At 40.1% G+C, this 17,296-nt stretch overlaps 1 protein-coding gene across 1 annotated transcript in view; it reads right to left on the reverse strand.

The window, feature by feature from the left end:
• Positions 1–17,269, reverse strand: part of LOC107994204 (B-cell lymphoma/leukemia 11B) — a 40,678-nt gene extending 23,409 nt beyond the window's left edge. Inside the window, exon 1 of the mRNA XM_017050992.3 lies at positions 15,005–17,269. Coding sequence (XP_016906481.2) covers positions 15,005–15,041 — 37 coding nt within the window. The 5' untranslated portion in view covers positions 15,042–17,269. The remainder of the gene's footprint in view (positions 1–15,004) is intronic.
• Between the last annotated feature and the right edge of the window lie 27 nt (positions 17,270–17,296).

The following is a 17,296-nucleotide window of genomic DNA, read 5'->3' on the forward strand; positions in this document are numbered from 1 at the left end:
GTTTCTTCTTCCCCTGACGGGATCTCCGTCGTGAATACGTTCACGCACGCCTTTCAGTAACTTTTCACCTTTTTCTCGCTGTGAGAAACGATGGTTTTCCACTTTGGTTCTCTTTGACGTGGAGCAATTACACTGTACTTTTCGGATATCAAAGGGAAAAGCTCGATAGGCAAGAAGAAATAACTTTGTGCAAACGTTCGCGTTGGAACAGGTTGCGATCGTTACTATCGTACCCTTTGTGCCATATTTTTACGATAATGGAAAGAAATAAAAAAAAGGAATCGTTATTCTAGGAAAAATGGGGAACGTTGCAAACGGAAAGGAGGAGGGTGGTACGATTGTCAGCTCTTTTCGTGTACCGGTAACGAGGAATTTCGGTGTGGACCATCGGGTGGAAATAAAACGGTGAGAAACGAGGAGATCGCGACGAGATATACCGGCGTAGAGGTGGAACCTTTTGTATTGTCCGGTATCGCGACTGATTTCCATCGTCCCTTTCTTTCACGCCGTGCTTCTCGTTCCTTCGTCTCGAATGTGTTTCCAACGATGGCCTCTCTCTCTCTCTCTCTCTCTCTCTCTCTCTCTCTCTCTCTCTCGACGTTGCAGAGGGCAGCACCGGTTAATTAGAAAGTTGTGCGGCAAAGAAAGGAAAGAGGAGGGTGCACGCGGTGGGTTCGTCGTTACATTATTCAAAACGTCCCTCCCGTGAAACTCGGCGGGCGTGCCGCAAAACATCCGAATGCAAACTTTTGACAACGCGCGAACGCGCCAAGTGCCGAAGCATGTCACGCGAAATAATTAACGATCGCGCGAGGCGAATTTTCTCGAGCGAGAATTAACCGGCGAGTCGAGCCAGCCTGGTGGGCTGTAGCATGGATATGGTTTTGGATATGGTTTGGACGAGGGAAACGTAGGACGTGGACCACGTTTGTCTCGTTGTTTCCCGAATTCGAACCGGAGTTTCCGAAAATTTTACAGGGAATACGCGCGTGTGTGTAAGGTGTAATAGTTTAACGTGGAAACATTGGAAATTGGAGAACTCTGCGAGAGAGAGACTTTTGATAACTGTGGTATGGATCATTCCTGGTCAAATTGTTTTTTACGATCGATAAATTCAGTTAAGCTTGCGAAGAGAGAATTTTAATCGAGAATGCGTGTGCGTGTAATTTTTATTAAGTTTTTATTTGTGCGTCGTAACGATTGGTTTTTTATTAATTTGATAGGAAAATGTTTTAACTTTATATATAATTTGTAATAGATACAGGTATATGATTATAATTAATATCAAGAGGATTTATTGCATCATAAGCTTGGAATGTTCTTATATTCGGAAGTTTGTATTCAATAAAATTCGAAGAATTATATTATAGAGAAAGTTAAGATTTTACTTAAATTGAATACAAAATAAAGAATTCTGACAATCATGAATCAAGCTTATGATATAATAATCATTGCTGTTACACGAAGTACATCATACATCATATTTTAAATAAAAGGTAAAGTTTGGAACAAGGAAAGGCACTCAGCATATTTCTTGACTGGCAAAGTGAAAATTATGAATATTCATGGCTCTAAAAAAGATGATATTAAATCTTTCTCAAGATTTTCATGTAGAAAAATATTGTTATCAGCAAATATTAGAACAATTTAACGCGGATAATAAAATTAATCGAACAGATTACATTTCAAAAATATTTAAATTATTATTCTCAACAAAAAGTATCCATCTACAATTACATCGTGCAAGAATTATATCGATTAAATCGTGAAATTGAGGAAGAATCGTCGAGAAACTACGTCTGATCATTGGAATATCTCGAAGAACAATCAATCTACGTCACATCTGTATCAAGAACAGGCTTCCAATCACGACGAGTTGAAGGTTAAAAAAAAAAACTTGACCCCCGGATTCCTTTTTTTTTACTCCTCACCTGGTCCGCTTTCTAGCCCCCCGCGGATCGGCCACGCAATTGGTCCAGCCCAACGGCGCTCCATGAATTATCTCGAACCCGATCCCACTCTACCGGTTCGAACAGAGGCCCTGATTTTTTCGCGAGAAAAAAACCATCCTGCTGGGCAATTTTGTCGTGGCCGGCCAATTGGAAAGCGGCACGCGAAAACGGGCACGCCACTGGTCGATACAGGAGCCGACCATCGAGAGCCGGTTCCACGTCTTCTTATTCGACTTCCGGATAGACCGATTCAATGGCCGGACATGACTTCGAATCGCTCCTTCTTTCGCTCGTGTTGTCCCATTGTCGAGAAGGATTTCTCTGTCGTCGTATTTTTTTTTTCTTTCTTTCAACGAATTGGGATCTCACGTGAGCGCGAAAAGTATGCTACCGTGCGGTAAATATCCGGATATCAGTTTGTGATAATGATAATGATATTTAATGATAACAGGATGCTTATTGTTCTCTCGTCTGGAATTAATAGATCGATATTTAAAATTATCATATGGATACATTAGAATTGATGTGGATCGACCAAATATCCTGCTAGCTATCCGAAAACCGCGTCTCGAATCGCTATTTCCCCTTCCCGTGACGAAGGACAGGAAGTCGAGAGGTGAGATTTACGTAAGCGGATGGACGATTGTTCGGCTAAGACACGGTTTTGTACAGTTAATGCGTTGAATGGATACGTTTAAGTGTTTTAACATGGCCCACTTCCGGAGAAGAGAGAAAGAAGAAGAAGAAAAAAGTCTAGAGATTCGTATGAAATTGGTATAAAATTTACCAAAAAGAATAAAACATATACGTACAATAAAATTAACGAACAGTTTCAATCGTATCTACTTTATTACAAAATATATAATTCTTCAATTATGTTTAATTGAAAAGAAGATTGATACGTCTACATGTATCTAACCATAATGGCGAATATTTATAATCCTCGTTGTTAAGAATAAACGCTTAAATCGAGAACCATTATTTTCCAGAGCAAGACATAATTGTCTTTATTAACCACTCGATACGAAGAGCCGAAACGTATATCTATCTCGATATTCAATAATCACGTTGAATCTTTCGCGTGCATTGATATTCTACGATGTTCCAAAACCTCCCTTAAATAGAACTTACAAAAGCGTGTTTCTAAATCAATATTTATAAGAATAGATTTATAAGAATAGAATGGAGATGACGCGTGGAAAAACAATAGAGTTATTTCCAAACCACCTTCCAAAACAACTTTCCCCTAATGCTAGAAACGATATCCACTCTGGCTCGATAAACATTTCAACGAACATTTATGAGAACCATTGATCAAATCATTGATCATTCGATTTTCTTCTGTTTCTAAAATTACGTCCTAACCAAAATTAATCATCGTTAAATCTTAATCACGCTGAAGATATTGGACCCCAATCATGCAAATCACGCGATCTACACCATTACCGCAAATATGAAAATACGAAGACTTACGAATCGTGATAAATGGCAAATCGCACAGACGTAATTTGTCTCATCTATATTACGTCTCGCACTCGTCTATTTAATCGCACGCTGTCAAGTGGCCTATGTTCGGGTTGTCCAACTTCCCAAACGAGTAACCGTCTCGCTGCGTTCCAAGCTTGTGACGACTCGAGTCATAACCGGCGGAAAATCTAAAAACGTGACTCCACCCTGTTCCCCTGAACTTGGCGCTCCTATTTATAGATGGGTCTAACCGGCGTGTGTACGCGCCACGTGGTTTACATACGTGCGCGTTCTCCTGGAATATTGAACTATAACGGGTGATCGACACAGAGAAAATGAAGAGATCTGCGCGAAAATGGATGGACTTGATATAACGTTTTTTAATTGGACGTGAAATTGATTTTTGGAACGAAAATTTGGCAGTCGTCTGAAGTATCTGCTCGATGTCAACAATCGCGTCTTCGTAGTAAAAATGAAAGTATCTTTAATGATCCGTAATCTAAATTATTAAGTACTGTCTTATATAACTCACTTCGGATCGATCTAGCTCTTAAAGATGGAATAATTGGATTAGATGAGAAGAGGATACTATTTGTGATACTATTGGATCGCTATTTGCAAATAAAAAACATGTGAGTTAAAAGCATGTTAATTTTGACAGTTATCACAATTTAACTACATAAATAAGTTCTTACAATTATAAAAATAACATTTCCATGGCTACATTTATACAATATTTTTACCATGCAAAATTGTTTAAAAATATCACGAGCATTCATGGCTGTTAAATAATTTAAGAATCAATTCAAGAATCAAGACGAGTAAAACGGAAATATCAAACGATATGTCAAGTCCATTTATTTAAATCACAAGAAACATATCTTCGCAACTTTCTTTTATTATACCCGTTCAAAAATTCAAGATAATGAACAACAGCATTATTGGCTAACAGATAATCGGCGATTAGAGAGAATTCCTCGAGAAAGAAAGTGCTTCTGACCCTTTCTCGACTCTCCTCTTTAACAAGAGTCAACATCCATCCAGTACACGCTTTCTAAACAACCAAGTAATTATCCAAAGGACCTGTATGATCCACACTATACTCGTCGTCTCCTCTCCCATAAGGTCAAGCGCACAAAAAAAGAGGACCAGGCTACTTGACCTTCAACACTGATCGACGTACAGGATCAAGAAGGGTGAGTTTCGATCGAGGCGACAGGTTGTGACCCTTGTTGCACTCTGACAATCGAGATGACATCGTCCAGGATGGTCCACGAGGGGTGGAAACGCACCTTGCCAGGGAGGCAAGGCGCTTCGAAGTGACCCTTGGTCAGGTAGACATCCCCTCTTTCTTCGACAAGTGAACCAGCCGACAAAGAGCATAATAATACGAGCAGATTATCGCCCCGAAGGGTGTTCGCACCTTGGGAGGAGGGACTCGGACAATGCCGGACAATGGACCAGGAAACCGACACTGCAAACAACATAAATTTTCCTATGGTACCTCGCCATTATTATTCCGTACTCGGACAAGTTTGAATTCGTGGGTCAGATGGTCTTATTCTTTCCGGATTCTTCTTTTTTTTCCCCTCCTTTTTTTTTTTTTACTGGTGGCGAGGGACAAATAATAAGATGATTTCTTCGAGAAAGCAGACAGAGATTTTGAAAAAGCCTATTTCGAGGTGCTTGTAAGTCCATTATTGGACGAAAGTCGAGCTATGTGTACCTTGGTATCCTTTATTCGGACCCTCTCTTATTTCTGTTGTGATTTGTTGTTGAGAGACATGCGTTTTTTGAAAGGGAATTGGGGAGACTATTTAAGACTATTTAAGATATTGTGTTCGATTAATGGAAAGATAATTGGTGGTTGAAATGAGTAATATATTTATATCAATAATATTTGCTATTTTTAAAGCATCTCATCCCGAAAGAAAAATTTAAAAGAAACGAGAGAGAGAAAAAGAAAGAAAACGGACGAAGAAGAAAATTAAAAATCGAGCAATAAATTATTATACCAATTTAAACGCACTTTAAATCATCGAAATTAACGCAAGAAAAGAAAAGAGAGGATTGTGTCCTTTTTCATAAAATTCATCGAATAAAAATCACTCGAACCTCGCAATCTATATCATCAATCTCTTGTGCTATCATTAATCCCTTCTTATTCAAATATCTATTCTGAAAAATCGATCGTTAATCCATCCACGATTCGAAAGGCGAGAACTCGAGGCGATCTGTACTACACGATTTCGCGGTCTTAACCCCGTTTTGAGGGATTCACTGTCGGGGAGGCCAATAACCCAGGTCGTCGAGCTTCGCGAACGAACCCGACGACATCGTATTTCAGCCGAAATTGCCGAACGGCAGATTGGACGGACGATATACAGCCACGTTTGGGAAAGATAGCGAGAATCTCGGTATCGACTTCGTCTGTTGATAAGGGGAAGAAGAATTTAAGGAAACCCTCCTGGATGGCTAATTAATTTTTCTACTCCTTCGAATGGCTGAATTTTTTTTCTTTTTTTTAATGGATTTAATTATCCTTGGAATTCGTGGATTTACAAGAAAAACGTTGACTTTAAAAATATGGATATGGATACGTATATCAAGATCATTGAAATTGGTGGAATAATTAATTCTTCGTGGACAAGCGTCATTTATTTCACATCTTTCATGGATAATTGGATTGGAATTGGAATGTGTATTGGAAAATCTTTACTTCAGTATGGAATTGTTCGAAATATTCCAAAGAATTAAAAATAAAAATCTCTTCAAAGGGATTTAGAAATCAAATTTCGAGAACTTAAAGATCTAGGTAGATTTTAAAGATCTTTAATTCTAAAGATGGAATTTAGAAATATTAAAATATATTTTTTAAAGAAAAATGATCTTGAATCATCACCTGATGTGAGATACAAAAAATTAGTGAATAATTAGATAATAATACTGGCCATCATTATTTATTTTTTTTTAATAAATGGTGCGATTTTGATATTAAATGTTTCCAAAAATAACGAAAAATAAATATAATCTTGGAAGACTAATATTCCAAATTATCTTATCAGTCCGATTTTATAAGATATCAAAATCTGGATGTTTTTGATTTTTATATAAGCAGCGTCATTATTTATAGATATTATTTTTGATCTTATTAGAAAATTGAATATTTCCTTACAATTTATATCGCAATTAATATTTGTATCGTTCGTTTTTATTAATTTTTGTTCGTCATTTGTTCCATAATCCATATAAAAAATAACGTTTTAAATATTTTATCGAACTTACATATATAAAGCATAATACATATTGAAAAAGTTCAGCATTCGTAATTTAAATTTAGATGATAAGGCTCGCAGCAATGTTGCATCAGAAGGATTTCAAATTTTTAATAATTTATTCCTTATATTTCAACGAATTAAAATATTTTCTTCTTACTAGCTATATGTAAAATTTCGTGTGTATTTTCATTATTAATAATTTATACTTTTTAAACTCCAAAAGAAATTTGATCTTCGATATATATTCGCGTTATATTGTAGATATAAAATTGTTGAATTTGTTAAATCAATGCTTTCAATATAAAATGATGCAAAAATTGATGCGAGTCTTCTTATAACACGATATTCTCAAGACACGATTTCTGTAATAAATTTAAGAAATTTTAAATATCTTCGTGTAACACAAATATTTTCATCACACTGTTTTTTCAGACACATTTCTTTAATTTGTATTAATTCCACATTTTGCTTAACGTTCTTTTCTCGAGGCAACACTGAAGTTAAACGCGTATATGAACGATCGACTTGCATTATCAATGCAAAATCGAAATGACACGATCGTTGCACGGCTCATTTGCATCGAACCAAAAGGTACGCAACTGTCCCGTACTCGATTCCATTTCTCGACTATCTTCCACTCGAAGAACCAAGTTAACAGTTAACCAAACCGTACTCCCCTCGATGATTACCCTAGGATTAAAACTTTCCATGTAGTACAGAGCTCATTGACAGCGAACATCTTCGCCATCCAGTAGCGGACGTCAATGCGACATCCGACAGTAGCGACAGGTGGCGCCATCTATTTCACCCGCGTCCCTCTCATCGATTCCTCCATAAACATTCTATTATTTCCACGTTCCACCAATTAAAATCTAACTAAAAATCTCTTTAACTCATCCAATACTAATTTATCAAAATTAAAATTATTGAAATGTGGATGGAAATAATTTTACAAACATGTTATTGCGAATGCATGTGGTTAAATCGATTAAATATTAATAGAATTTATTAAACGTCAATTTAAAGTTTAAGCAATATGATGGATATTTTTTTATTCATAGATGATTCGTATTTTCAACGTGATATCATGAATATCATATTTCTCTCGTGTATTAAATATAAGGATGTATTTGGTAGACTCGATCCTCTCTGAAAATTCCTCCTTTTAAATTTAAACCATTTTTTAATTAAATAATCGACACAACAAATCGAGTTGCTATATAATTTTTCATAAATACAATTAATAATATGAAATAAAATAAAACACCGAAATACTTTTGGGACAAACAACGCATAAAATTAAGAAAATCAACCGTTATTAACGAATCAAGCACTTTCAAGAAATCAAATGATTCAATTTACTCTAAAGTGTCACGTTGCCAGCAGTAAGAAAGAATCTTAATTTATTCCCTCCGTTAAATCACAAGATGTAGAAACTCGATTCAACTGAATTTCACTCCATCTCCAAACATTTCCCCTCTCGAATCCACACGAATCTTTAAAACCGTCGCGAGAAGTTCCCCGAGTCACGAATAACTCTCCTCTCTCCTTCGCAGATATCACGACGGCGCGGCACAACTTTTCCTCACGGCCCATAAAAGATATCGCCATTAGAGGGACTCGTGTTACACAGACTTTTTGCGTAGCTCGCGTGCTTCTGGGATCAAAAGTCGCCCTCCGCGCGTTCCCTTGGCGCTCAGTTCGCGAGAGAAGACTTCTTACCTGGCCACGTGCGAGCAGATACCATTCCTAAACGACCGTATAGAATCACGAGAGAAAGAAAGAGAGAGAGAGAAAGTGCGGATCCAGAAGAACCAGTCGAGAGGAGGGAAAGGGTTCGGCCACGCGCCGAAAGGTTAATCTGAGAAATCAAATCAAAGTAGTTTTTTTGCCCAGCTCGAGGCGGCTGCTGATGGTCGAGAGGAGAGACAGAGAGAGTGAGAGAGAGGAGTAGATTAGATTGGAGGGAGAAGGACGACGAAGGGGCGAAGAAGGAGGAAGGTAGGAGGTGGAAGGAGAAGGGCTTCCGACGGGCCGCATCAAAGACAATATTTAACGCGCACGGTATAGAAAACGCGCATATGCCGTGCACGTGCCGACAGGGGCGCGTAAAACTCACTTTGTTTGCTAAATAACATCCTCGAGAGAGTGCTTCGGGCCCGATATCGAGCTCGAGCGAGGCGGCGAGCATCGCAGGACGAAGAGGTGTCCTGCTATGCGGGCGTAATTGCGTCAATTAACGAGTCACGCTTTCGAGCCGGTGATAAAATTGCTTTCGCCGGAGAGAAACGGTTGCGACTCGTGCCCTACGAGTAACTTTTACCCAGAGCTCGCCAATACTTTCGTGATTAGGACGACGTGGTTTGTGACGTACGGTAGCATCGATTTTTGTTATGTTAATCTTACGATTGAAACTCAGACGATTGTTAATTTTATGGGTGTTGAGAGTAATTTGATTTATTTTGTCAAGATTTCGGGTGGTAGAATTTTAAGGAGATGCTTTCTTTAAATTGTAAGATTTAGTGAAAACGGATGAGTGATTTTAAAATCTTTAGGTGTAGGTGTAGGTGTATGGATTTTTTAAAGAAATATTTTAGATTTTTGGAAATGATGTTATGGATAATAACTTTATTTACTTTGATAGATATTTTAATTAAAAAGATTTTTATAGGATTCTTTGGAATATAACCAGTGAATGTTTCTAATTAGTAATATCCTATTTCTAGTCACTATATTTTCAAAGAAAATTTCATTTTTAAATTAATTAGATAGCAAAAATACTTTGACATTTATTTTAGGTAGAGATTTTTCTAAGATAATAGAATTTCAAGATGATGTTCGCATAAATCCTTCGATGCTTAAGGAACAGAAAATAATTCTTCGATAATGGAGAATTATTTTTAATTTTTTCGTTCCATGAAATATGAAATATTCATTTCCTCTTGAATTAAAGAATTATAATAATATTAAATTTACTAATTTATTTTTAATCAAATATAAATATATTATAATTAACTTCGTTTGTTCCGATAAAAGATAAAAGATAATATTTGCACGATATCACAATAACACGATATGTTTAGAGCGAGAAAGCTAGAGAGAGATTTACTGTTTCCATCTAAGAACGCCATATTCATTAAGCGTTTACGTGCCAGTAGTACCTCGTTATTGTTTATGTAGGTTTGTTAACAAGCATAACTTGCGTTTTAAGCATATACAGGATTATTGAATATATATTTGTACATATCGTAATTTGAGTGGGAGGATTAGTTGAAATAATCTTGATTTTCACTCATTTGAATTTTATCATTATTAAATGAACAATTTACGCAATTCATAGTTAATCTAAATAATATTCTTTTGTTTCAAAAATAATCATAGGTTTATTCATTCAATAAAACGCAGTTTATTGTTTATTTAAAGTAAAAGTCAATTTATTATCAACACTTTTTTGAATATTTGGAATATTATCTTATGTATATCAATACGTGGATATCTTAAGATGATATTGGCTTGTTAAGAATCATAGTCATGTAAGTAACACACACAATATTTTGAGGTATTCATTATCGAAGGCTGATAATACGAGGAGCAGTTTTCTTTCATATTCTTTGATTTGAATAATTGATATTGGGTTTAAGCTTCAAATTATAAACATATTTTTCGCACTAATCTGGATTATTTATATCCACGACTTTCTTGGCTCTGAAAAAATATTCTGAGGTACTTATTATACTAGAACCTTCTACTTCGTTATAAAATCGTGTATCCAAATATTTAAAAACTTTATCGGTAAAAATAAAAATTCTTTCGAAGGGATTTTCATTTCAGAAATGAAATGCTGCTCCAAAATTAAACGATTCCTGTTGCAACGTAATTCCATTTTCTTCGATCGAATGGAAAAAAGAATTCGTGTCCTTGCAAAGTACATTTTCACGAAGCATAATAATCCTCGAGAGAGTGAGAAATTAATTTTATATACACACATAACGAAACGAGCAATATTTTCAACATTTCTCTTTCATTTCTTTTTTATCGTCTGTACCTGCACGCATAAACGATACAGTCCACAGGGAAGTGATAATTTATTAGCAATGGTGGCGATTCGTTGGTTGCGCGATTTTCTTTTGGTTGTCGCTGATATTTCGTCTTGATCTTACTGTGTCTCGTGTATTCGAACAACAGCTGCCTCTGCTCCTCGGAACACAAGCGTCACAGCACCCGTACAACGCTCGATATACGATTCGTATCTTAATTGGGAATTTGCTTATTCCGATAACGGGTCGCGCGCAACATTCACGCTTTAATCGTCGATCGCCAACGTGTCAAGAAATTTGCTCGAGGAGAGAGGAAAAGAAATGGCTACGTGCACGTACAAACAATGTGACTTCGAAAATGAAACGGTGCTCCCGAGAACGATTTGCTGATAAACTGTTTTTTCTTTTTTTTTTTTTTCTGATCTTTCCAACATCGAATATTTCCACTTGTTGATTCTGATAATCGACCGATTATTCGTTTGAAATATAAATCATTATGGAGATTGGAGTTTGGAAAAGAAACTTTTTAACGAATTATACTTCGACTTCGTGAGGAGAGGTATTAATTTTACAATGGAACTTCGACTCGGAAAAATCGAATTTAAAGTTTCTCTTGGATAAAAAGGTGGAAAAGGAATAAGAGGATACGAGAAAGGGATAAGAGAGAAGTAATTCTATGTAAATAATAAATAGCTCGTAATTTTTATTGATAAAATTCGTTGCGAATAATAAGTTTAACGAAACGACACTTTAAATTATAAATCAGAGATTTGCGATACTATGATCACAGAAGTAGAAGTTCGAGAAAGATCGCATATTTAAACGAAATTTCTTGTTTTAGAGAATTAATATGGAAAACTGAATTTTTACAAATATATATTATCAATCATCCAGAATATATCGATCAATTTGATGAGCAAATGTTTTATTAATTCTTTTGTGATAAGAAGATGAAATATGCATATATTCAAATCGAATTGTGTCAATCGTTGAACGTCATTGTTAAAATTATTTGTAATTTTCGAATGAAAAAAGAATATTTCATTATGGAATATGAAAATTTAAATTAGAGATAAATAATTAAAAACAATTTCATTTGCAACGACGATTCAATACTTATAAATCTCGATCAAATTATTCAGTTTTCAAAGTTATTTTAGCCATCATCACGGAGAATCAAAATAAACGTTCTTTAATATAATATATTCTCGAGTAAATTTTCAAAGATCCGTAATAATTGAATAATTTCATTCGCGATTCAACACTTTTAAGTCTCGATTTAAAAATATTTTATACGTCATCGTGGAAAAATTTTATTTCGAAACTATTAAATTATTTCAAATTGAAGATCGATCGTAGAAAACCTCGAAGAGAGATTATCGCAGGAATCGTGGTGTCAAATCGAGAAGTAATTGTACATACAACCTATTTACCTATCGACGGCCAGGCTAACGCGTGATCTATTTACTTGATTACACGTATGTAGGACAGGGCTGGAAGGCGGATAATCGCGATGTAAACAGGAGTCGTACTTCGAAGCGGCGGTAGGATAATCCGCATTTGCAAACAGAAATTCAAAGGTCTGCTCGCGATCCTCGACCAAAGTCCTGTGATCGAATCGTCCGTTAGATCGAGGCTCAAGGCCAAGAGATCGTAAAATTAAAAAAAAAAAAGTCGAGCCAGAGGGAAACATCGAAACGATCATAAACAAAGTGAATTATCACGATTGATAACAGCCTTTGACATTTGGACGAGGTAACCTGTCACGACACGGGAAACTATTTCCAGATTTAATCGATCGACTCACCTCTCGGAATGCACGCGATGTCTAAAATCGCAACGGTCGATTCTCGAATTTCCTTCGACGAGATGTGTCGTCACGCGACTCGTGCATGTTCCTGAATCAACCACATGTTACATCGCATCACCTCGCAATACGAAATCTGTCTCATACATGCGTTAAAACGGCGAATTAAAACTCGTGCATGTCCTATGATGATCGATCACACGATACATTGCCACCTTGGAGCACGAGTGTCTCTCTCTCTCGAAACCAATCATAGCTCGAGTCGCACACGCTGAAACAGGGAACAGTAGCGTGTCGTCGCCCATCCAACGATTTCACAATCCCATACCAGACATGCGTACGTAGCCTTCCTCGCTCCACCTCTTCTTACGCGCGTATATATACGTATATACGCGGAGGCCACTTTTCGACACTCGGCCCAGGTCACCAGACGAGGAACACCGACATCACCCACCCTCCCTCGGCCCCAAAAAAACCTCGAGACTCTTAACATCCTCGAACCGAAGTGGCCACCCAATTTCGTAACATGGAAAAGAAATGAAACGCGCGATGACACCTGTCCACCCAACCCTGTGATCGCGTCCCATGATCGTGTCCGCCCGATCGAATCCCACGTTCCAACGATCGATACTCGGCAAGGACGGAGAGCAAGGATTTTCGGAAGAGGTAATCACGGGGTTAATCGGTGGAGAAATATTCCGGTATCTTTTCGCGGCGGCGTCATCGCGCGAACTAAAGAATATCGCAGTTGTAATTAAGAAAACGGAGCCGCCGCCGTCGCCGCCGCCGCCACCGCCACCGCCGCTCCCGTTCTCTCTCTCCGTGGGGGCGAGGGGGTGCAGCCGGCTCGTGGCGACGCGGGGCAGGGTGTGTGCCGACCGAGGGGGTGCCTGGAAAGAGAGAGAGAGAGAAAGATGGAACGGGGGTGGAAAAGTCTGTGAAAAACGCGCGCATGACAATGCCGCCCCTCCTTGTCCACCCCACCCTCCCTTGGCCTGTTCTTTCTCCACCTCCGCCTCGGCCACCACGACTCCTTTCTCCTCTCTTTCTTCTCGCTGCACCTTTCTTTTTCCACCCCGAGCCGCGGCTTCGAGCCCGCGTAGGTGGGGGTGACGGGGACTAATTAAAAATTCAGCCGGCGACGAGTTCTCCGAAGACGTTGGCCTGCTACCCCGCATTTCCCGCCACCACCCCCGCCCGCTCCGTTCATTCATTCCTTCCCTTCCCTTTCTCTTTCTTTCACCACGTTCCACGTCTCTTTCTCCTACTCGCCACGTCTCTTTCCCTCTCTCGAGTCCCTCCAGACGTCCACGACGCGCGTCTTTTATTTTTCTTAGCCGTGGCCACGCGACCGCCACCCATTTCTTTCTTCCTTTTTCACCCCCCGGCTAGACTTTTTTTTTTCCTCTTTCCTTCTTTTCGCAGCTGCTTTTAGTTTGCCCTTGCCACCGAAGGCGACAGGTCGCGCTTCGACCAGCGAGACGAGTGAATTAAAAATTAGAGGTTGAAAATTAATCGAAGGTTTTTTCAAGAATCGGGAATCGAGGATGGAGTTTCGAGTTTTAGGTTCGATCGTTCGCGATGGATAACTGTAGTAAGAAGGAAGTGTAACGTTTAAATTTCCTTCTTGGTTTGCCATCGGCTCGAACAGCTGAGATTTGTTGATCGATTCTTCGAGAGTTTCCGTGAACCTTTACTTTAATAGGAATTCTAAGACAGTTATCGTATAGCTTAGAAAGAGATTATTACGCTTGGAGCGTAATTTCGAAGGTGAAGAAGGAAAGTTAAACGCCGTTACTTTGTAAAATTATGCGAGAAATTGAATTTTTCTATGGCAAAAGTATGATTGAAAATTTTATTTGTTCACTGATTAATAAGAATCTTCGTTTCAGAGTTCGCTCAGAGAAACGTTACATCTTTGACCTTAAAATGGACAAAGTGTCTAACGGTAAACGAAGGAAAAATAGAACATCTCCGCTTTCGAATCGAAAATATTCGAAAAATCGAGTATTTTTCTCCGCGTTTCCAAAAGTTAAAATTCCAAAATTAATGTATAAATTAATGTCGCGAAACCGTTTCTTTTTCGAAAAACGAATTTACACGAGATTGAAAAAAACGAAAAGAGAAGATTTTTAGATTTCCCAAGGAAAATCGAATCTTGATCTTCTTCAAAGTGATCACTCTTAAAAGTGAATTTATAAAATAAAAACAAAGCAGAGAAGATTTCTATTCCGCGAAGAGAAACTAAATCGACTCTGGTGAATGTTCCAAGAATAAATTTCTAGAAAAAACGGAGAGGAGAAGAAAAATTTTCCAATCGCGAGAGAGATGTTCGCTCGAAGATTTTTAGATTCGATCGCATTTCCTAACCGTGCAAAATCCAAAAATAATTCCACGGAAAGATGAAGCGACGGCCGTCGAGGAACGTCCCATATTATTTTCTCTTGTTTCGTGTCCACTCACCTTGCGCGATCCTGACCGCGGGCATTTTGATCCTCATGGTGACGTTCGTCGATCTTCTTCGTGGCGGGTCGCACGATTTATCCTCGCCTCCGATCAACGTATTCCCTTCTTCGAACGTCCAGGACGGAAGGTTTCGTTCCGTGGTCGAATGCCCTGTATTTGTATTCGTCACGACGAATCCTCCTCTCTCGCGGATATTCCTTCGTTCGAACGTTTACGCACGTTTTCCAAGGGGGTGGTAGAAAAGGGGGAGGCGAGGACCACGCTTGAAGGAATTTCCTCCTTCGAGCACGGTTAATTCGACGATCGTCAACGCCTTCTGTCCTCCTCCCCCTCACCTCCGCCCCGCGGTGTCGGTTCGTTTAAACGAGTCCATCCGACGTTTCACCTGTTTCGTTTCACCTCGAACAACTTTTCCACTTACTTCCGATTTTTCTCGAGTTTTCTTTCTTTCTTTCTTTCTTTCTTTCTTTCTTCCTTCCTTTCTTTCTTTTTCTTAAATCTCTCAAGAGATTGATCGACCCTGCGAACCCCCCTCGATGCACTTATTTTTTCCTTTTCCCTTCTATCTAATTCGGATCGTTTATCTCGACAGGATTCCGGTTTATCACGATCCTCCTGTTTACCTGCCGTCCGATCGTCTGGTGCACCTGGCCGCGACGACGACGGAACTGACAGTCGGCCGGGACGCACCTCTTCGTCAACTAATGTTCGTCCTCATCGTGTTCCTCTGCTGGTGTTCAACACCGCGCGTTCGCGAGTCCCAGACGATACGACACACGTCAACGGGCACATATACGAGGCGAGCACACCTCGACGTGTAAACGGCACACAGAGCGAATCAAGTCGAACCAAAAGGTGTACGTATATGTTGACACTTCGAGGCAGAGGGAAAACGTAGACACACGTATTTGGGGACTGTCCGCGTGCACAGGTGCGAGGCCTGGATCGTTTCGCCGGCCGCTGAACCACCGTTGCCACGGTGATCCGAACGAATATCTCGTTGGATCCCGATTCTTTCCCAAACCGCCCCGAAACAACCACCGAGACGATTCCTCCCCTTTCTCTCCACGTTAAAGTTTCACCTCGAAGGAGACGCCGCAACAAAGTGTCGCGGCCAGCTGTGACCCGTCGCGCGTTGCTCGACAGTCACACAATGTCACACGAACTCGCGATCATACTCTTATCACCTCTCCTCTCATCACCTGTTCTCGCCCAGAATAAGTGTATATTCAGAGAGGCGAGAACGAGAAACAAAAAAAAAAAAAAAAAAAAGAAAAGGAAAAACAAAGAAACAATTACGCTCTAACTTCGACGCGGCAACTGTCCTCCACCAGACTGACGGGGGTCGCGGGGAACACGCTTCCCGTGGCGCGCACACACACTCACACACACACCGTGTTCCTCTTTCTATCTTTTCCTTTTTATCTTTTCCTTTTCTCCTTTTTCTTCCTCTCCTCTTGAGTTAACCAACCGAAAGAGGAAAACAAAAAAAAAAAGGGCGCGCGCGAGACGTCACACGCGAACCAACGAAACTTCTATCGTCTCCCTTCACGACAACAAGTCTTCTTTACCCGAGCATTCAGTAGCATCCCGGACGTGTACCGATCTTCGTACGGAACAGGATGACAAAGTTGGTCCCTCGTCCTTCCGGTGTTGCACGAGACGACGAGCGACAACGTGCCGCACCTCCCGGGATGGCGCGTGTCCTGGCCAAATACGTCCTCGTTCGGGTGTGTTAGCGTGCGGTGGCCTGACGCGCGGATGCTGGATGCCTGATGCCGGCGTGGACCAGAGCGACGATGGTCCAGCATGGGTCGTATCTCTGAGTGGACTGTGCCGGACGGTGCGCCTAGTCGTGCCGTGCGGGACCTGGTGTGTCGGGCACTGCGCTCACTTCGGACGCGCTCGGTTCGCCTCGGCGCCGAGGCCGGACACCCCACGCGCTCTCGGGGTAGTTTTCACCCCTGTGGTGGGGGTAACGCCGATCCCCCTCTCTCTGTCCCACCTCGCTGCCCGTGCACGCTGCCTCTCGCTCGCGCGCCGACTCTCTCTCCCTCTCTCCCTCTCTCTTTCCCTCTTCGTCCGATCTTGCTCGGCATCTGTTCGCTCCGCTCTCTTTCTCTCTCTCTCTCTCGCTCGCTCCCTCCTTCTCTCTTCCTCTCTCGCTCACGTTCTGTCCCTCTCTAGGCGTGCAGTTACACGCGCGCGGGATAGACTAGTGTGTATATAACTGGTGCGCGTGAGTCTTCTCTCTGTCCCACCGCGACGAGACCGCTCCTTCTCGAGCGC

Source organism: Apis cerana, linkage group LG10, assembly GCF_029169275.1.
Source record: "Apis cerana isolate GH-2021 linkage group LG10, AcerK_1.0, whole genome shotgun sequence".
NCBI lineage: Eukaryota > Metazoa > Arthropoda > Insecta > Hymenoptera > Apidae > Apis > Apis cerana.